The 21,353-nt window shown below is 42.4% G+C and overlaps 1 protein-coding gene across 7 annotated transcripts in view; it reads left to right on the top strand.

The window, feature by feature from the left end:
- The window catches only part of LOC309868514 (liprin-beta-1-like), a 78,050-nt gene continuing 56,697 nt past the window's right edge, over nt 1-21,353 (top strand). For 3 of the 7 annotated variants that reach the window (XM_082738435.1, XM_082738434.1, XM_082738433.1), the window contains exons 1-3: nt 1-1,141; nt 14,344-14,441; nt 17,658-17,866. In XM_082738435.1, the coding sequence (XP_082594561.1) occupies nt 270-1,141; nt 14,344-14,441; nt 17,658-17,866 (1,179 nt within the window). In that variant the 5' untranslated portion in view covers nt 1-269. Of the gene's footprint in view, nt 1,142-10,639; nt 10,857-14,136; nt 14,442-17,657; nt 17,867-21,353 lie in introns of those variants that run through there. The other 4 variants (XM_082738439.1, XM_082738438.1, XM_082738437.1 and 1 more) reach the window with 2 other exon arrangements.

Raw genomic sequence — 21,353 nt, 5'->3', positions numbered from 1 at the left:
TGAGGCAGAGCAGACCGGCAGGGCGGCCGCTGCGGGGGAGCGAGGCTGAGCCGCCGCCCCCGGGACCAGGAGGAGGGGCTGCCTCGGGGGCGCCGCCGCGACCCAGATAGGCTGGGCGGACGCGGGAGCGGGCGGCGGCCCGTCGCCTCCCTCCTCCTCCGCGGCGCCATCCCTCGGCGCGCCCAACCCGGAACCCGGCGAGCGCGTGGGGGCGGGGAGGCGAGCGCGCAGAGCTGGCGGGCACCCCCGCGGCCCCCGGCCCCCCAGCCATGTCGGCCGAGGAGATGGTGCAGATCCGCCTGGAGGACCGCTGCGACCCGGTGAGCGAGAGGAAGCTTATCGAGCAGAGCGACTATTTCCGCGCCCTCTACCGCTCCGGCATGCGCGAGGCCCTGAGCCAGGAGGCCGGCGGCCCCGAGGTGCAGCAGCTGCGCGGCCTCAGCGCCCCGGGCCTGCGCCTGGTGCTGGACTTCATCAACGCCGGCGGGGCCCGCGAAGGCTGGCTCCTGGGCCCGCAGGCGGAGAAGGGCGGCGGGGTGGAGGAGGAAGAGGAGATGGACGAGGTGAGCCTGCTGGCGGAGCTGGTGGAAGCGGCCTCCTTCCTTCAGGTCACGTCTCTGCTGCAGCTGCTGCTGTCCCAGGTGCGGCTCACCAACTGCCTGGAGCTGTACCGCCTGGCGCAGGTGTACGGGCTGCCCGACCTGCAGGAGGCCTGCCTGCGCTTCATGGTCGTCCACTTCCACGAGGTGCTGTGCAAGCCCCAGTTCCACCTCCTGGGGGCTCCTCCTCAGGCCCCCGGGGATGTCAGCCTGAAGCAGAGGCTGAGAGAGGCCCGGATGACCGGGACTCCGGTTCTTGTAGCCCTGGGGGATTTCCTGGGGGGCCCCCTGGCCCCACACCCCTACCAAGGGGAGCCCCCGTCCATGCTCAGGTATGAGGAGATGACCGAACGTTGGTTCCCGCTGGCCAACAACCTTCCTCCCGACCTGGTGAACGTCAGGGGTTACGGGTCTGCCATCCTGGACAACTACCTCTTCATAGTGGGCGGGTATAGGATCACTAGCCAGGAAATCTCGGCTGCGCACTCCTACAACCCCAGCACCAATGAGTGGCTCCAGGTGGCCTCCATGAACCAGAAGAGGTAAGCGCCCAGCGGGGCTGCTTCTGCTTCTTTTCCCGTTCCATTCATTCACTTGCTCACTAGTTCGTTCATTCCCTTGATGTTTGCTGGGCAATCGCAGGAGATTTTGCTGAAGTGGGAATGACATCTTCAGGAGTGTCGCTGGCCTGGACTCTGGCAGAGTTCCCAAGGAACTGAGAACTTGCGAGGAAGAAGTGGCCCCCGCCAGGTCAACTAACCGAGTACTTTCCTTGCAGGTCTCGCTCTTTCAGGCAAACTGCCTTTTTGCCTCTTTCCCAGTTGGGGGGGCGTGGGGGTGGGGGATGTCTGTGGTTTCCTGGAAGGATACTGTAAAGGAAAACTTTTTTTAAGTTTGCTTTCATTTTTACCTTTTTTAAAAATTTTTAGGCTCTAATCCTGATTACAGTGACAGACCGGGCAGTGACCTGTAATGCGGTCTTGGGAGGATTTTTGTTGTTGTTATTGACTTTGAAGCTTTCCACACTGGGGCCCCAATCTGTAATCAGATTACCATTAGAATTGTACCTTGGATTGTCTTTTTATTTTGTATCCTCTCTTTTGCATCTCCCTTCCTTCCCAGACAGTTTCGTCTTTGTTCTAAAATTTGAGCCTGGCAGTGGTCACCTACAAAATTAGAACGTTTCAGTGCACCCAACCTTCCCCCTCCCATCCTCAAATCCCTCCCAACATGCCCTTGGGTGACATGAAGACAGGTAAAGGAGGAGGGGAGGCGAGGGAGAGTAGGGAATAGAGGTGGGAAAGGAAAAGGAAGAAGAAGGAAAAAAAAAAAAAAAAAGAGCAGAGCAGATACAGGAAGAGATGGTAGGAAAGAAAGATGGAAGGACTCAAGATGGCCCAGAGCCATTCACACTTAAGTGGGGAGAAGAATCAATCAGTATGATCCAGGAAAGGACAGGAATACCCTTTTTTCTGCTATTCTTGTATCCATCTCAACCCCCACATGGGCCCTACCCTGAAGTGTGGAACAAGTAGTTGGGGGACTCACCACAGGCAAAGAAAGTTGTAACTGGAATGGGAAGACCATTATACATACATACTTGACTTAAGGGTACCCCAGCCTAGGGGGGTGGGGGGAACAGTGGCTTTATTTCTACTCTAACATGAAATTCATTTTGGAAAGTGTTCTTTTTTTTCTGGTGATAAAAATAATACATACTTATTTTAGAAAAGTGGAAAATGGAAAAGAATCAAGAAACAGAAAGGCTATCACTCCTGCTCCCTCCCTCACAGAGGCAATACTGTGTAGAGATTGGCATGTTTTCTTCCAAGCCCTTTTTAGTGTATTATTTATACCACTGAGATGATACTGTATTTAAGGTTTGGTATCAGAAGTGTTATTTTTAGGCAAATTCTACAAGCTTTAATTGAGGTAACAAAGGGACATTCAGTGGTTACGAATGGTGCTCAGATTTGGGGTGGAAGGCCCAGCCGGTTGTCTGTCACCTCTACACACGTGTGTCCAGCTGTATCAACTGCTGCTCAACAGAACCCCTCCACCCCCAAATCCAGCTTGAGTTCTAACATAACACCTCACAGAATTCTTATTTTTTTAGAGAAGCGGGGAAGGCCACAGGGGGAAAGTGAATCCTAAGCAGGCTCCGTGTCCAGCACAGAGCCTGACGTAGGGTTTGATCTCATGATGCTGGCATCATGACCTGAGCCAAAATCAAGTCAGATCCTTAACCAACTGAGTCACTCCAGTGCCCCCTTTTCTTTCTTTACAAATCCTTGATAGTCGTTTTTCTTTTTTCTTTTTCTTTTTAGGAATATTCTTTATGTCCTCCAGGGAAAAAAAAAAAGGTATTCAAGTAATTCGTAAATACATGCTTAGAAAAATTACAAATGACACGAGAAACCACAGAGTGGAAGATATGTGTATCTACTGATATATATTTATATATTATACATTTGTAAATATATGTTATAAATGTACATTTATATAAACATAAGTATGTTAATAATTGTTAGGGGAAAATGTTTGTATGTGTGTACATGTAGGGGTGTCTTTCATCTTCTATATATTTTTACCATAGGTTGATTAGGCTGTGCTGATTATTATGACAATTCCACTTGGAGAGTTTTTTCTGTATCAACAAATATCAACATACATAGAGCTGTCTCACTCATTAAGAGCTGTATTCTAGCCTTTGGCTGTATGGTAATGTAATCAGCCCATCCCTTACTCGTGAGCATTTAAGTTGCTTCTATTTGCCATTATAAACAATGCTATAATGGGATGCCTGGGTGGCTCAGTGGGTTAAGCATCTGCCTTTGGCTCAGGTCATGATCCCAGGGCCCTGGAATGGGTCCCATGTTAGGCTCCCTGCTCCTCAGGGAGTCTGCTTCTCCCTCTCCCTCTGCCCCTCCCCACACTTGTGCTCTCTCACTCGCTCACTCTCTCTTTCGAATACATAAGATCTTTTTAAAAAATGCTATGTTGAACATCTTGGCATAGATGTGCCTCTCTTAGCAGGCATTTTTCAGTAGTCCTAAATAACAAATTCCTGGAATCTCTGGATAGGTGGGCCAAAGTATATATAAGTTTTAAATTTTGGTAGCCCCTGCCAAATTGCCCATCAGAACATTGTTCAGATCTCCTCTCCTATCAACAGTGTCTGAGCTTGCCAGTTCCTGTACTCCTGCCAAGACAGGATATTATCATCATTTTATATTTTTACCAATCCAGTTGGCAAACACTGATGTGAATCTTTCTGCTTGGGAGAGAAATTTTTCCTCTCAGATGTTTATTGGCACTTTGTATATATTTTATAAGTGGCCTTTGCCAATGAAAAATAAAATTGGTTTATCTTTTTCCTATTCCGTTTAGAAATTCTGTTTACATACGTAGAATCAATCTCTTGTCTCTTAGGTAATGTTGCACTGTTTTCCCCCTGCCTTTATTTTACTGGAAGGCCTCCAAAATAAAAATCCACAAAGTGACTAGGCTGGTGAAGTCAATGAGTAGAGGGGTGGGTTGGAGTGATGATGAATCGGAGAGCTGTCACCCTACCGCAAGAGGGCCCCACCCCTGTCACCCACAGCTTGTTGCTATCTCCAAGTATAGAAAGCATTGCCAGATAGCCAGATGCCCTGATTTTTAAAGACTGGCAACTTACTGCATTGAAAAAACCAACATCAACAATAACAGAAACCTTGCAGACCAAACAAACTGTAGGACAACACTGGCATTGTGAGCCTCCAATTTTGGACATCAGGTTTATCATGTATTCTTTTTTTTTTTTTTTTTAATTTTAAATCTTTAATATGTAATACCTAATCTTCATTATAATCTTAAAAAGATCTCTTTATACAAATGTATCACGTATTCTTACATGAGGAAATTTAAATTTTGGGGGAGTCAAATTTGTCCTACATACTATTAGCTTTTAATCTTGCACAGGAAAGGTGTCTACAAGTTAAGAATATACAAATATTCATCTGTCTTATAATCTATTTTATGGTTTTGCCTTTTTACATTTATATTTGAATGTGTTTGGGATTTATTTTTATGTAAAGTATAATGTAAGGTTATAGCATGTTTCCTAAATTTCTCAGTGGCCTCAGTCCTCACTGTGATTTGCACAACCAGTTATCAGATGATAGTTTTCCTGTTTCCATATTGACATATTGGCTTTTCCTTTACCAATAGCATACTTTTATTTATATTTATTTATGTATTTATTTATTTTTTCCAATAGCATACTTTTAAATTATTGCAGCTTGGTAAACTATTCTGTTGTCTCGTGGAATAGAGACCCATTTTTTTCTGTTTATTTTTTTTTTAAGATTTTATTTATTTATTTGACAGAGAGAGAGAGAGACACATCACAAGTAGGCAGATCAGCAGGCAGAGAGAGGGGGAAGCATGCTCCCTGCTGAGCAGAGAGCCCAATGCTGGACTCGATCCCAGGACCCTGAGATCATGACCTGAGCCAAAGGCAGAGGCTTAACCCACTGAGCCACCCAGGCACCCCTTTTTGGTTTTATTTTTATTCTCTTAGCTATTCTTTGTACATTTTCCCCTTCAGAGAAGCTTTAGAATCCAATTGTCAAGTTCTGTTGGAGTTTTGATTGATATTTATCAGTTAAGTTGGAGGAGGATTAATAGTTTCATAATACTTTGCAGATAGAAAAAATGTTTTTCCATGTATTTAGGTCTTTTGGTCTTTCAGGAAAGGTTTATGATCTTTGTATAGTCTGTATATTTTTTGCAGCTATTCTCAGGAATTTTCTAGTTTTTTTTAAAACTTTTGTTTATTTTTTTTTTAAGTAAGTTCTGGGCGAAGGTGGGGCTTGAACTCAAAACCCTGAGATTAAGAGTTGCGTGCTCCACTGACTGAGTGAGTCAGGCAACCCCGAGCTACTGTTCTTTTTCTACACAGATACTTTTTTCCACCAAATTTTAAAATTGGGTGCCATGTTGGAATTTGTAACCTTCTTTATCTCTCTCATACTTTGACTCAGATTTGAGGGTCAGCTCAATTGGATGTCCCTTTCTGAACTCTGAGTTAGGCTAAATATTCAAATTCTTTGTTTCTCTAGAACACTTTCCACCTCGAATTGAAGTTTTCTGCTTATGTCTGCTTCTCTCCCTTCCAGTCAGGTCCAGTTCATTGCTTCTGTGTGCCCCTACTGCTAATGTGGTATCCAATAATTCATAGATGCTCAAAATGCACCATTGTTTTTGAATTATGAACTATATCATATATTATTGTAATAAAAGTGACTATATTATTTTATTTTTTTAAATGTAATATTGTGAATATTTTTATCTTGTAACAGTCACTGTCGTTATTTAGAATAGCAGAAAAATAATATTAGGTAACATTTAACTGAACATTTACTCTGTGCTAGGTACTGTTCTTACTGCTTTGCATGTATTATCTCACTTATTCTTCACAAAGACTGTATCAGGCAGGTTCCCATTTTACAGTCAGAAACTGTAAGTAAGTAATTTGCTAAGGTGTGTAGTAAGTAGAGTAACCAAAATGTAAATATCCATTGAATAGATATAACCATTTAGAGTATTTACAGTTTGGCTTCTAGACTGGCAGTGACCATCTTCATGTGCATTTTTTAATTTTCTTAAAAATTATTTTCTTCAGAGAAGTGGAGCACAGATGTTTTGTGCTGCTTTTAAAAATTTCATTACATGTGTTTGAGCTTCACCACAGCCTTCATTCATGTCTAGCATCTTTCTAGTCACTATTGGGCAAACAACAAAGACAACATGGTTCCTGTCCTCAAGGAATTTAGATGATGAAACAAGTAAAAATGAAACTTAGAATGGGATTGTTTCTGGATAATGTATCTAATACAGTTTCTGGAAACACCAGAGGAAACTTAGAACCTTGAGGAAAAGCAGATTTCAGCCCCTGTGATTACACAGCATTTCACATCTGGCTTGATTCACTGCCTCTGTGATGTACCTTTACATCACAGTACCTTTACTGTTTTACTTTGACAAAGTGGTCAAATGCAAAGCAGCCCACATTCCTCAGCAACTGAATAGGGTGGTGATCTCAGAATCTTAAATAGTATGGCACAGGCAGGAACCCTAGCTTGAGAGATTCTGTAAAGCCCTTTGCACCCTGGATAAAATGGTGCATGTGACCAGTAGTGTTCCCCATGCCCACCCCCCGCCCAAAAAGGAAGAAAGAGATGTTAGTGTTGTGCCGGCACACTTGAAAATGGCAGTGTGAGTACCAGCAGAGCAGAGAGGCTGCTTTGAAGTCCAGGGATGCCCCACTGCCCAGTGGTCTGCATGTGGGTTTGATCTCAGGAGTTGTCAGGACATCTGTGCGAAAGTCTGTGTACCCACAACATTGCTTGCCCTCCCTCCTTGCTTCCATTGGTGATAACTTGCAGGAACTGGCCACTGTTGCTTGCAGCAATCCTGGTCGTTCATTTCTCCGTCTCTAACATCTCTAGTCTCTCTGATTGCCCTGTACTTTTGCTCTGCAGTTGTTCTGTGTGTGAATACAAAGCCGGGAGAGAGTTAAACAAGTTTCCTGGCTGAGACGGAATTACTGTCGTCAGCCTTAGCTGTTCCCTTTTTCTCTGGGCCAAAGTTTAGTATTTTAGGGCATTTCTGGTCTCCTTTCTAGTTAAGGTTGCAGCCCGAGAATAGTGGGAAGGAAAGAAAACTATATGTCTGTTCATCCCCCACTCATTGTGATTTTGTCCAGTAGTTGCTTCGTGTGCTCCAGTCTCTCAGACACCTAGTAGGTAGCGACCTGCTGGTCCCCAGGGGAGGTTAATCCATAGGGAAGTGGCAGAAGGTAGGCAAGAGGAGGAGGAGGAGGGGACACAAGGACCTGAATGCTCCACAAACTATATGTCTTTTCTGTGTGGTTGAGAAAAGATCTTGCCATTTCTCTCTGATGTTTACTCCAATGGCAACAAACTTTTCTATGTAGCAAACCTTGACAATGGTTCCTATTTCTTGAGCTCTTAACTCTGGGCTACATGTTGTAGACACTGTTTTAGATGTCACTTCCTATTTCACACTCACAGCATCTCTTCGGAGTAGTCTCTTTTTAGATCTTTTTAATCTCTTTTTAGTAGTATTGGCTCCATCTTCCCAAGGGGAAATTGAGGATGAGTTTCATAAGTTTGCATGGTTACAGGGCCAGCACTCGAAGCCGCTCCCACCTCTGTGTCACCGGCCGCCCTACAGCTGTATACAGCTACTGTTGATCTGTGTAGCAGGGTTCAGCATGTTTCATGTCACTTAGTTTTTAAGGATTTGCTGAGCTCTTTATTTCCTTGAGGTGAAGTAGTAATTAAATCAGCATTTTTCCCCCTTTATTTCTACGTCAGTCAAGGATGTAGCTACAACACATCATTATTTGGTTTAAAAATTATTCTTTTTACCCCCTGAAGGTAGTATGTCAGGGATCAATATTAAGAAAACACTAGAGATGAATTTTTTTTTTTTTAAGCCGTAGCTTGGATTCATACTTTCACCCTTCCAGTAGGTGAAGAGTGAAAGAGTTACTTTCAAAGAGTAGGAAATGAGGTGCTTCATGGTGAGAATTTATGGATGAGAGAGCACTTTGTATGTAATTCCAGAATACATTCCAGCCGGTGACTGTTGCAGTTAACAAATGACAAAGAGATCCTCTCGGAATTAAGAAATTTAGTCTTATGACACCCAGAAAAAGCATTCCCTCTTGTGACCCCTTTCTGCAGGTGTTCCCCTTTTCAACTCTTCCTGTGTGATATATGTTCCTTTCTCCACTTCACAGGTGGGGAAACTGAGGACGAGATGAACTGAGATTTAGTGACTTATCTAAGGTCACACAGCCATTGAGTGGTGGAGCTAAGATCTCCCCGTGTGAGCCTGGGCTCACAATCCTCAGCAGGACGCGTGTTCACTAAGTGGTCCGCGTTGGGGTGGCAGTTTCATCTTCAACTCAATATTGAAAAGCGTCTTCTCTTCAAGTGAATTTGAGCATGCTGGGTCTGGAGAGATGGAATTGTTTACTTTTAACTGCTTACTCATTCAGCCCTTACATGTTTACTTAGGACAAATGCTTATGCTGGATGAATATTAAAAACCGTTTTGATCTTAGAAAATTTACTATCTGTGTACCTTTGGGAAGCAAAAACAAATTGCAGACTAGTAAAATTTAGTCCTTATTTGCAAGCTTTATTTCCTTTGGTTCCCCAAATTTGCACACACAGAGAGGGCATCATGGTCAGATTTTAAGGACCATTGGCAGCAGGAAAAGTAAGCAACATGAAGTAGAGACCCCCCCGGTGGCTGCCACCCCAGTGAAGTCGGTTGGCATAAAATGTGACTGGCTGGCTAGGTGTAATGGACAATGTGAGGTTCTTGCTGAAGAGTACTCTGTTCACTTTGTCATTTGAAAAACAAAACAAAGACTCATTTAAACGGACACGTTGCAGGCACCTTTGAAAACATCTTACTGTTTTAGTAGGTGTAGGTGGCTATTACCCACATGTCCTATGTCATGGTACATCAGTGTTGATTAGACTCCTGCTAGGAGATCACACATGGGCAACTTGTTCCCTGTTTCTTCCTCATCTACCCTCTTACCTGCATTTTTCAAATGTGGGTCTCCCCATTCTTTCTTAGGATATTGTTAATTTTGAAGACATTGTTGTATTAGTGGTAGATGTGGTCTCTAAATTTACTACTTTATTTCAAACACTAGAAAACTAAGAAATGATAATGGTAGTATCTTCTCTCAGTGTGGTACTTCCTGAGAAACTGTTGCCTGTAATGTCTTGACCATCCTGTGATGAGTATTATCCCCATACCAGCAATAGTGAATTGGCGTGTTTGGACTAGGGTCAGAGAGCTGCTTCAGGTCTTTCTGTTGCATTGTGCTCTGCTCACACTCCTGTAAACTTGAGACCAAGCACCAATCTGGGAGACTGACCCAAATGTGTATCCCATCTGGCCTTCAAGGAGTCATTAATTTCTGTGCGCTACACTGGAACAAATTCGTTTTTTCTTTTCAATTCAGAAGTTAAAAGTTACAAGAATTTTATGTAGCATCTGAAGCTGATGAGCAGTATTTGATTGTATTACTGAATATGGGGCTTAAAACCAGTGTCTTCTCCTTTTAAAATTATTTTATTTATTTGAGAGAGACAGAGATAGTGAGAGAGAGCATGAGCAGGAAGGAGAGGGAGAAGCAGACTCCCAGAACCCTGGAATCATGACCTGAGCCAAAGGCTGACGCTCAACCAGCTGAGCCACCCGGGTGCCCCTAAAATTATTTTCTATTATGATAAATGAGCATTTGTTGATTTAAGTATTTGTTAACATACGGAAGCCCCCGTAAGGGTGCCGTATCAAAATATGTTTAGTTTGGTGCTTATGTAGCCCTTTGTATTGTGTTGTGAAACAGTATATAAGATGCCCTCGGATGGAGCGGTGGGATGGGGGGGCGAGAGATCTGCCAGGAGCACTTGTGGTAAAGGGGTCTTTGAACCACCCTCTAGCACCCACCCTTAGCATATGCACCATAGAAGGTGCTAGTGTGTACCTAACATGGAGCCTCCTCAATGGGGAGGAAGAATTGGAAACATGCTGAGTAGAGAGACAAGGGAGGTTATGCGTTCCTCCCTTAACACTTGCTCCCGCTGTTGAAAGAAATATTAAAATATTAAATATTAATATAAATTATTATTTAATGTTAATATGAATAAATTAATATTACTATTAAAATATCTTTGGTTCTTGGCATAAGGCTAAGCAAGACTACTCTTGGTTATATTGAGTTGCTTATCTCTAATTGCTAACATTTGAAAAATGCTTCATTCTTGTGAATTCTGAGATAGGAGTGAAATTTGAGGTGTCATTTGGCCATTCCTCTGTCCCCAGGCAGAATGGCACCCAGCTTGGAGAGCTAATTTTCTTTAGATCTCCAGCACATTCCTCAGTCTGCTTTAGCAGTTGATGCCATTTGCCTTCTTAATGGTTAAGAAAACTGACTCTCTGGGCCTTTGTATCTCTCTTTCAGGTCTAACTTCAAACTTGTGGCTGTTAATTCAAAACTCTATGCCATTGGTGGGCAGGCCGTTTCTAATGTTGAGTGTTACAATCCCGAGCAGGATGCCTGGAATTTTGTGGCACCCTTACCAAACCCTCTGGCCGAGTTCTCTGCGTGTGAGTGTAAGGGGAAAATTTATGTCATTGGAGGATATACGACCAGAGGTAAGTGAAGGGGCCAAGTAAGTGATCCTCTTCCACGTGAGCTTGGGCAGCCTGGGGAAATGCTCTGATGTACATATTGTAATTTCATACATTATATACTAGACATTTGCATATCTGGGAGGAAGAGAGTTGAGTATTACAAGGGTACTTTGGACAGAAGGGACCTTTGATCCCTTTGTGTGAGCATGAAAATTGAATGGGGTAGAGGATGTGATGAAGAGAATACGTATTTTCTTTTTTTTTCTTTTTTTAAAGATTTATTTGTTTATTTGACAGAGAGAAATCACAAGTAGATGGAGAGGCAGGCAGAGAGAGAGGAAGGGAAGCAGGCTCCCTGCTGAGCAGAGAGCCCGATGCGGGACTCAATCCCAAGACCCTGAGATCATGACCTGAGCCGAAGGCAGTGGCTTAACCCACTGAGCCACCCAGGTGCCCCAAGAGAATACGTATTTTCTTTCTGCTCTGGAAGCCCAGCCTTGTGAGCAGCTGTCTTGTGACTGGACTGGGTAAGTGCCATCCTTCTTGCAAACACATTTAACACTATGGAATTTAGGGCCAGAACATCCTTGTGGATCTGTGTTTTCACTTTCTTCGTTCTTGAGCACAAACCTATCAGACAGTTTCCAGAAGCTCAGCTCAAGGCTGTTGTTCACATAGTGTAAGAGGATTACAAAAGACAACAATATAAGAGAACTTTTTCCTGACCAGAGGTGGGAGGTGGTTGTGCTTTTTATTAAGCTGTTCTGTTTTTGGTGGGCATTTGGCATTGATAATTTGGAAATAAGTTTTCCCAATAGGTTTTTTACTGCTGTTCTTGGTAGATAGCATCTCACATGATAATGACAAACTTGGTTGTGTTAGGAGGCGGTGGGGCCCACCAGATAGAAGTGTGTCTTGCCTTTTATCGCTCTCCCCCACTTGTGTCCGAGTTACCTCTTGGCCAAAGAAATTTATTTATTTTTTATTTTTTAAAAAAGATTTGATTTATTTATTTGACAGGAATAGAAAGCGCATATCTTTGAGGGAGCCACTGTTGAACTCAGTACAGGTGCTGTGTTTATGCATCTAAGGAGAGTCAGTGACCAAGAGAAATGCATGGGACGCAGTGAACTTTTTTGTTTTTTAATGCCCTCAAGTTTTTATCCCTGTGGAGCTAGTCCCAGTGCCTCTCCCTCATGACTTTCCAGTAAAGATAAGATAATTGCCAGCTTTTTGGGGTAATAAATAATTGAAAAAAGAGAGAGAGAGACCTAGCAACCATTTCTTTTACCTTCTACATTGGTGTTTGGGTACGGTGGTCAACTTCATGTGTTTAATGAAACCAAATGTTCTTACAAAGAACATTTGTTGTAAAGGCCTGTAAAATACATTGTTTGAATTTTAGAGATAAACCTCATACCTGTCAAGCAGGTTTATATAACACTGAAAAGTAAGCCCAAATATGTAAGCAAGTCTGAAGAAAATGATTTTGTTTTGCTGGTACGGCGCACATACTTTTTTCTCTCATTGGGATCCTACTGAGTAAAAAATTGACATGGGGTGGGCAATAAAATTTACGTTAATCTCTCCAATTCTGTGTGTGGAGAAAGCTGAATGCTCTCTATGTATGCTTGGTAAGTTTTCACCACAGTTTGGCCCATTATGACATTATTGATTCTAGAATATGAGTATCCTAGGTAACAGACACTTGTCTAGTGCAACTAGCTGAACTTTGTAGGTTTCAAGGTTGAGCGGTTCACTTGAAGGAGTTGTTTTAGTTTTGGATATTATGATAATGGGAATCCCAAAATGTTTTGGTTATTTCGGTTAGCGTGTGTCTGGCAAGTGCGGTCATTCGAAGCTTAAGATCACAGCAAAGGTAGGACCTTCCAGGGACCACTTCCATTTTGCTGTCAGTCCTTTTGATGTATAATGGGCCTCCTCTAACCCCAGCCCCATGTGTGTGACAAAAAGTGGAGAACCTGGTCGTAGTTTAACATGTAGCTAATAGCGTCATAGCATATTTGACACCATAATGAAGAGGAGATAATGAAATATTTCCTGTTTTTAAGCACTTTGACTTGCTTTCTGAGATATAGCATGATAACCCCAATGAATATTTCAAATTCTGTTTCTTACAAAGAACATTTGTTGTAAAGGCCTGTAAAATACATTGTTTGAATTTTAGAGATAAAACTCATGCCTGTCAAGCAGGTTTATATAACACTGAAAAGTAAGCCCAAATATGTAAGCAAGTCTGAAGAAAATGATTTTGTTTTGCTGGTACGGCGCACATACTTTTTTCTCTCATTGGGATCCTACTGAGTAAAAAATTGACATGGGGTGGGCTATAAAATTTACGTTAATCTCTCCAATTCTGTGTGTGGAGAAAGCTGAATGCTCTCTATGTATGCTTGGTAAGTTTTCACCACAGTTTGGCCCATTATGACATTATTGATTCTAGAATATGAGTATCCTAGGTAACAAACACTTGTCTAGTGCAACTAGCTGAACTTTGTAGGTTTCAAGGTTGAGCGGTTCACTTGAAGGAGTTGTTTTAGTTTTGGATATTATGATAATGGGAATCCCAAAATGTTTTGGTTATTTCGGTTAGCGTGTGTCTGGCAAGTGCGGTCATTCGAAGCTTAAGATCACAGCAAAGGTAGGACCTTCCAGGGACCACTTCCATTTTGCTGTCAGTCCTTTTGATGTATAATGGGCCTCCTCTAACCCCAGCCCCATGTGTGTGACAAAAAGTGGAGAACCTGGTCGTAGTTTAACATGTAGCTAATAGCGTCATAGCATATTTGACACCATAATGAAGAAGAGATAATGAAATATTTCCTGTTTTTAAGCACTTTGACTTGCTTTCTGAGATATAGCATGATAACCCCAATGAATATTTCAAATTCTGTTTCTTACAAAGAACATTTGTTGTAAAGGCCTGTAAAATACATTGTTTGAATTTTAGAGATAAACCTCATACCTGTCAAGCAGGTTTATATAACACTGAAAAGAGTGTTCATATAACACTCTAGGATCATGACCTGAGCTAAGGGCAGTTGCTTAACCAACTGAGCCACCCAGGCACCCCTGCTTATTGCAATTTCATATTGTCACTTATTAAACAAGTGCTTGGAAATTTTAAAAAAACAATGGTTCTTCACCACTCTGAAAACCATGGTCTAGGTTCTCATACCTCCGTGTCAGAGCATTTGAAAGGCTCGTTGAACGGAACAGAGAAGAAATACATAACTATCTGTTGTCACCTTGCGTGAAAGATCTGAAACTCATTTTATTAACTGGTGGAGTGTGTGGTCTTGCAGTTAGGTAGACAGTCGGCCACTGCGTGTTAAGTGACTGAGGTAATTCAGCTCTGCCAGTTCAGAAAATTTCTCTTCCCTAGCTGACGTCTAAGTGGGGTTGTAATTTGGCCTTGAGCTGTCACACCTGCTGGGAAGCATGTGTCATTTAAAAGGATATAATGGTAACATCATTGTTTTTTCAGATCTAGGTTGGAATTTGCCCTTGACAAACACAAAATGATGAGTGACGCAAGTGATATGTTGGCTGTGGCGTTGGAGCAGATGGATGGGCTTACAGCAGGTAATCTGCGTCCTCTGAAAGATGGAATCATGACATTTACTCTGCACTTTTGGCTTTTTCATTCCAACTCTTTTATTACCTTTTCCACTTTATTTTCATTTATTGGTTGCCTTTAGATTCCTCATGGTTTCACATTAGCCCCTCTTCTCTATTTTATACCAGTATCATTCTCAAACTTTGTTTGAAAATGTCTAATTCCATTTCCATACTGTAGTTCTGACTCAAGGAGAAAGAAAGTATTCTCTGGCAATGCTCTCGGGTTCCCTTCCTCCTCGGAAGCTTTATACTATCTGTACTTTACTGTACTCCCAATAAACCTTGCTTTGCTGCCCCCCCCCCCAAAAGTAAGTAAGTACATCTCATGGGATTTCGGTGCAGGTAGTAGCTGTAGGTCACACTTTGAGAAATACTGCTCTACCTAGGATCCATGGATATTCTGATCTATTCCCTTGAATTTGACATTTATTTTGCCACCAGTAACTCTCACTTCTATTTACTTTCTCAATTCTCTGCTAAGCTTTGGGTCTCTAACTGCCAATCAGATACCTCCTTGAAATAGCCTATATGCATATCCATGTCATCACAGAAAGAAAAAAGGAATGGACTCTGGGTTCATGACCTGAGCCAAAGGCAAACGCTTAATGACTGAGCCACCCACGTGCCCCTTAGCCATTCCTTTTTTTCCCCTCTGAAGTCTGTCCTGTCTGTGCTCTGCTGTGCTTTGTCCTGGCAACCCTCTCCCTTGATGTTCTTGGCATTCTTGCTTTCCCGCTGTAGTTCCTCATTCTCTAGACCACCAGAATTTTCTTTCTGAAACACAGATCTGGTCGTATTCCTCCCTTATTATGAATCTTGAGTGATTCTCTGTTATGGAAGTAGAGCAGAAACAGTGTAGATCATGACCTGCTTGTTTTCTCATCATGACCAGAGGGACTGAACAGTAGGTAAACCCTTTCAGATGCTTGTGCTCTCCTAGGGGTAGTGGCTCCTTAAGGTCTCATGTCACATTCTGCGTTTTGTCACAGGAGAAGTACCTTTATGTATTTAGGAACCCATGGTCATGAAGAAAGGTTGAAGGGGCCAGTGGGTGGGGTTGTCATCCATCTGATGGTCTGATGGTCAGGGTCGAGGTGTGGGTAGCATCTACTGCTCCTCCATTCTAGCTACCTAGCCCCTGTTGCTTATCTTTTCTGGTCATAAATTTGACCCTACTCTGTTTCAGTGGTTTGAAGAAACCACAGGTGTTTTCATTGTCAGAGGTTCTTCCCTTGAATGCCATGGCAAGTCAAAGTTTGGCCTCCTTTGTTCTACTTGTATATCCCGAGACCAGATTTTAATTTGACCTCCTTTGTAGATTAGACCACATCTTGTGTACTGTGTTTAGTTCTTGGAATATCCGTTTCAAAGAGGTTATTGGTAAAACTTAAGAGGAGGTGACCGTGAAGGCGAAGAAACAACTTCATCTGGTAAGCAAGTATATTCTTGCTCAGGGCATGATAGATACTTTCACACAGTTGAAGGACTATTACGTGGAAAAGAGATTGGACTTACTGTGTCACAGTTTCGGAAAATATAACCAGAGCCAGATCCTAGGCTGTTATCAGAGGTTATAACCTCAAATTCTTAGTGGAACTCCGTAGTCAAGACAAGTGATGTTTCTGGACAGTAGTTGAGGACTGACGTTTTACATACTCTACTAGATGAGTATATTTGTTCCTTAGCCCTGGCAGGGCTTCAGGACCAACATGAGAGTTCTTCGGAAAATCAAGACTTCCTGGGTCTCAGCTCACACTGACGCAGTCAGGAGCTTTTTGGGTAGGACCTGGCTTTATTTTCTCAAATTACTATCAGTAGCTCTCCACCTAAGGTAGAGGGAGATGTGATTGCAAATATTTGAGGAGTTTTTCTAAATATGCATTTCTCCCCTATCCCTCACCTTGTTTTGTGATGGAGACTTAAAAGAGTAGAAGGTTATTGTGGGTACATCTATTGTGAATAGTATTATCAGGTGATTGTAGTGCTTTAAACTACTGGAATAGGACACGATAGCCTGTTTTGTTTTTAAAATGCTCTACTGTTCCTCCCTTTCCCGGACATACTCTCCTCAATTTCTATTTTTCTGGATTTTCCTCTCAGCCTTTTATGGTTCCTGAGGGGAAGATCATGGGAAGTATTTAACATTGGGCCTAGCATATCAGTGGTTACCATTATTACAGTTTGGCAGATTTGGGTCCTCATCATTTGGTCTAGTTCTTTGGAAGGTCAGTGGAATGGACTAACTGAAGGAAAATGCCTCTCCCTATGGTTGGAATTGATCAAGCTGTGTGGCAACTGGAGAGAGAATTTACACATTGGTTCACACTTTTCTTCCCTTTATAAGACCCTCAGATTAATGAGGTGGTAGTCAAAATATCATAATTATTGACACTTAAAGTTAGTACTTCTAATTAATATGTATATTTGATAGACCAGAAAATAAAAATCAAAGAGATGAAGAGGTATATATGAGTGATTTCTGAGCAGGCAATGGGTTAGTTATGTACATTCAAGTCATAAAACGCTTTCCCTTATAAGTAATAGGGAAAGAAAGGCTGTAAAACTATTTTTTAAAGCTGATATTAGCAAGAGTTTTTGATGCTAGGCTGCAAACAAAATCATGGGAGAAAATGTTAACACACACACACTCCTGTACATACACAAATGTATACATGTAATTCATTGAAATTCTCCAAAGATTAAATTCTGGTAAATTAACCGGAAGCCAGTCCTGTTACCCTTGACATTATGCTATGCGGTTTCCACCAAATTGTGCAACTTCTTTTACAGGGAATTTCTCAAACTCTTATGGTACCTAAATTTATATTTTGGGGAGTACTTGGCTCTATCCACACTGATCTCTACCTTCTTAGCCCTTATTTCCATGAGGTCAGCACATCTTTCACCAAAGTCCATTCATTATGTTCTTACCATAATACACAGTTGACGTCCCTGTTAGGTATTTGGTGATTGATATTTACCATCAATTATATGGATTTTATTTTTGCACCGAATCACTATGACTTGGAGAGATTCACACGACTCCTTTATTTTCTTTTCCTTTTTGCTTATTTTGATTATTCCTCACTGTGACTGGACTTGCTTGCCACCCTCAGCTTTAGGACATTATGTAATATAAACCCTGTTGTTCTCTCTGTGATTTTTTTTTTTTAAACTTAGGTTCTAAGGCCCTGGAATATTCCAATGGAATTTTTGATTGCCAGTCTCCCACCTCCCCGGGATTCATGGGAAGCCTGCGAACTCTGCACCTTGTGGAAGACCTGCGTGGCTTGTTGGAGGTGATGGACACAGATGAGAAGGAAGGGTTGAGATGCCAGATCCCAGATTCAACAGCGGAAACACTCGTCAAATGGCTTCAGAGTCAAATGGTAGATAATGGCACATTACAGATCCTGCGCTCGGAATCTCTTGTGGCTTCTTCCAAAATTTAGAACATAGAGTAGCTGATTAGAGCAACAACAACAAAAAAGTACAGGGCAGCAGGTTCACTGTGATTTTTATCCCTTAATGCATCCCAGTTCCCTTTAAGGATAATGTTAGTGTACATTTCATGGGCTCCAGCCCACCACCTGATTTTGCCTCTGAAGGTGGACTCGCTTTCTTGGATGACCTGCTGTGGCCTAGAACAAATAGTCCTGTAAAGGAAAGAACCTTGCACGTAATAGATGCTTTCTCAGTACTATTGGAAAATTTACTGTAAAAGGACCAAGAGCAGTTCAGATAGGAAGCAGAGTGAATAGAACCTCCAAAGGCAGCGAGGCAGAGGTCTGCAGTATCTGATAGGAAGTGCCATCTAGTGATCTGTGGGGGTCATGTCAGTTCTAGGGTGTGAGGGAAGCTATAGAATTGGGCTTCCAATCGCGTTCTTCTTCCCGGAACAGTGAAGCCCCTTTCTAGGCATCCGTCTCAAAAACGGATGGCGTGGAGGATCTGCCCTTTCCCTGAACACTTTGGTATATACCATGGTTTTAATACATTTGGAACAAATAAAATCTAAAGAATGCCACTAAAAATATTGAGAGAAGAAGATAGAAAAAGTGTTCTTTCTGTAATACGAGTAATGCTTAAGAATGGTAAAAGTGACAAATTTTCTGGGTATATCTTACCAACACCCAAAATGAGAACATTAATACTGTGATAAAACTGATGGTTGGATTGTATCTTGGCATTTCCCAATGCAGGTGCTGGAGACAACAGACCTGAATTTCAATTTGGGGGCTGATTCTTAGAAGCTTGCATGATTTGGGGGAGATTTTTTAAGCTGTTTGTCTCGTTTCCTCGTTTGTGAAACAGGGACAACAGCTTCTGCCGCACGGGAGTGTGAGTGCCGGGAGCGAACTTATGAGTGCTTGTCGGTGCGCCTGGTAGACGAGTCGAAAATACAACACTGAAGAGATTTTAGAGGATGGAGGGGAAACTACTGGGTCCATCTGCAAAGAGGGAAAGAAAGTGTTGGCTCCAGTTCCGTGTCACTCCTACATGGTTCACTTTTTTACAAGACTACAGACATTTTTCAGACTATGGAGAAGCTTTGACAATATTTTAGAGACTTCTTCTCAGTTACATAATTAAGATTTCATTTATGTTTAATGATAGCCACCTTGGGAGTCCATGTCCTTAAGACTGATACCGATCTTCTCATTAATGCCACTGGCCCTTTGCAGTTCTAATTACTTTGTCTGGGCCAGGAGACCCCCTGGTTTCCTGTCGGGTGTCGCGTCTTCCTTCCCTACTGATTTCTGCTGTATCATTCTTTCATAGGATCAGAAGCTGGTTCAGAAGAAAGAAAATAGTCACATTAATAGTTTGTTACTTGTGAGGGGATATTAAATCACTAAGAATGAATTTGTTTGAATAAAGTAGCTATAGCTGTAACTTTCTAAACACTGACAAGTTTAAGACTCCGAAGTTCCTCTCCTGTGGTTAAAACAAAACAAAAACCCAAATCTGTTGAGTATGCCGTATTTGGTCAAGTACTGAGATACAAGTATTATCCTGTTAATAGAGATATTAATGGTGGAGAATTACATGCTTTATCAAGCTCTAAGTTCAAGAGGGCAAACAGAAAAATATGTCAAATTATTTGAGCCAAGCAAGCAGTTTCTGTTTGCTTTAGGTCTAACTCTATGAGTTGCCTAGAACATTCATACTATGCTTTTCCCAATAGAAGACGTTGAGGATCATGACCTTGATCGGCATAAAATCCCACAAGTTACCAGTTGCTTAGCAGCTTTAGTATGAGGCATTCGCAAAATCAGCAGAAATGACAAAAGTGCAGTTTTTGACAAAGTGAGTGGAACTGCGATGATAGAACTTCAAATCGGCATCGTGGCCGATAAGATAAATTGAAGTGTGCCTCACTGGCTTCTGACCTGATAAGTCACAATACATTTCCATCGTATTCCTACATTTAAAAAATAGGTCCTATTAATTGCAAGTGTATCTTCTAAAAAAGTTTTTAGAACAAGTTTCATAAAAATAAAAATACTCACGACGTGAGACGTGGGGCACATTCTCTCCAGTCCCTGACTCTCCGCCACATGACCCATTCTAGGCCCGCCGTCCCCAGAATCCCCCACTGCTCTCTGCCCAGCTTCCCTTTTCATGTGTGTCTCCAGGGAATGTTTGTTCCAGCTTTGGCAAACAAGGCCCATCTTAAGATTGGGTCACAGGGTCACAGATCATCTGAGTTCAGCAGTGTCTCACTGAGACATCCTAGCTCACGTGAAAGCTTCTCACCCCCAGAACACTTGTTTCTTGCTCCCGTTGGCTATTGAGTGAAGAAGATGTGTTCTATTTCTGGAAAACAAACACTGAGAAAAATTACAACCCAGAAATAAAAGCCATATTTCTGATTTTGACCACATCTGCTCTCTTGACTTGGAAAGTACAGGAGGTACTCAGGCTTATCCTGAGCTTCGGGCTTTGAAGCACTTTCTGGCGACTTTGAATAAACAGGCATCTTTTTCTAGGAGAGGGTCATGAGTGGGCTTTTTGGGTGTGACGCTGTATATGTGAGATGGATTTCTCCCTTTGGATTTCTTTTTGAGCAGACCTGATGAGATTTTGGAAGAAATAGACATCTTCCTGGAAAGATTGTCTGTATTGCCCCGGGTTCGTATTTATTTTTTAGAGTCATAACAGAAATTTCAGAGGAGACAATAAATGGTGTGTTTCAAGATTGATGGAGGCAGACCTGCTAGTACATAGCGTCATCAGCCAATCAGTGGGGACACTCCAGTGGGGATGCTCCAGTAGCTCCCAGTGGCAGTGCTGTTGCCCTGAGATCATTATGCAAAGCACAAGGTGAGAGCCTCACCGCCCTGATTCCATCACACTTGGAGAGAGGACAGGGGAGTGGAGTATTGTTGCCTGGTGGTTTGACTTCCAGTGCTCTTGCCATCATGTTCATTTATTCTTTGGACAACAGTGTATGAGATTCCTTCTTGTGCTGGTAGGCCCTGGTGAAATGTGACTGTGGTGTTCGTGGCCTTCCTGTCTTTCTCCGTTTCTCCTCCTACTCCAGTATCTGGTAGAGAGCAGGCAAACAAATGTCTGCACGCAGCAGTAGAGAGGTAATGCTGGTTAGGGTGCACGAGGCCCTGGTGTGAGAGGGTTCTTTGAGTGGCTGGAGATAAATTTAACCAAAGGAGATTTAGAGGGCTGCGCCTTCCTTTTTTTTTCCTTGATACAGAATTTTGAAAAATGTCATCATGAAATAAAAAACTGGATGGCAGTTTTTAAAACTAATTTAAAAAATAAGTGTATTGAGGGGCGCCTGAGTGGCTCAGTGGGTTAAGCCTCTACCTTTGGCTCAGATCATGATCTTAGGGTCCTGGATCGAGCCCCACATTG

Source organism: Mustela nivalis (assembly GCF_964662115.1).
Source record: "Mustela nivalis genome assembly, chromosome: 7".
Taxonomy (NCBI): domain Eukaryota; kingdom Metazoa; phylum Chordata; class Mammalia; order Carnivora; family Mustelidae; genus Mustela; species Mustela nivalis.
This window is presented reverse-complemented; position numbering and strand designations above follow the sequence as displayed.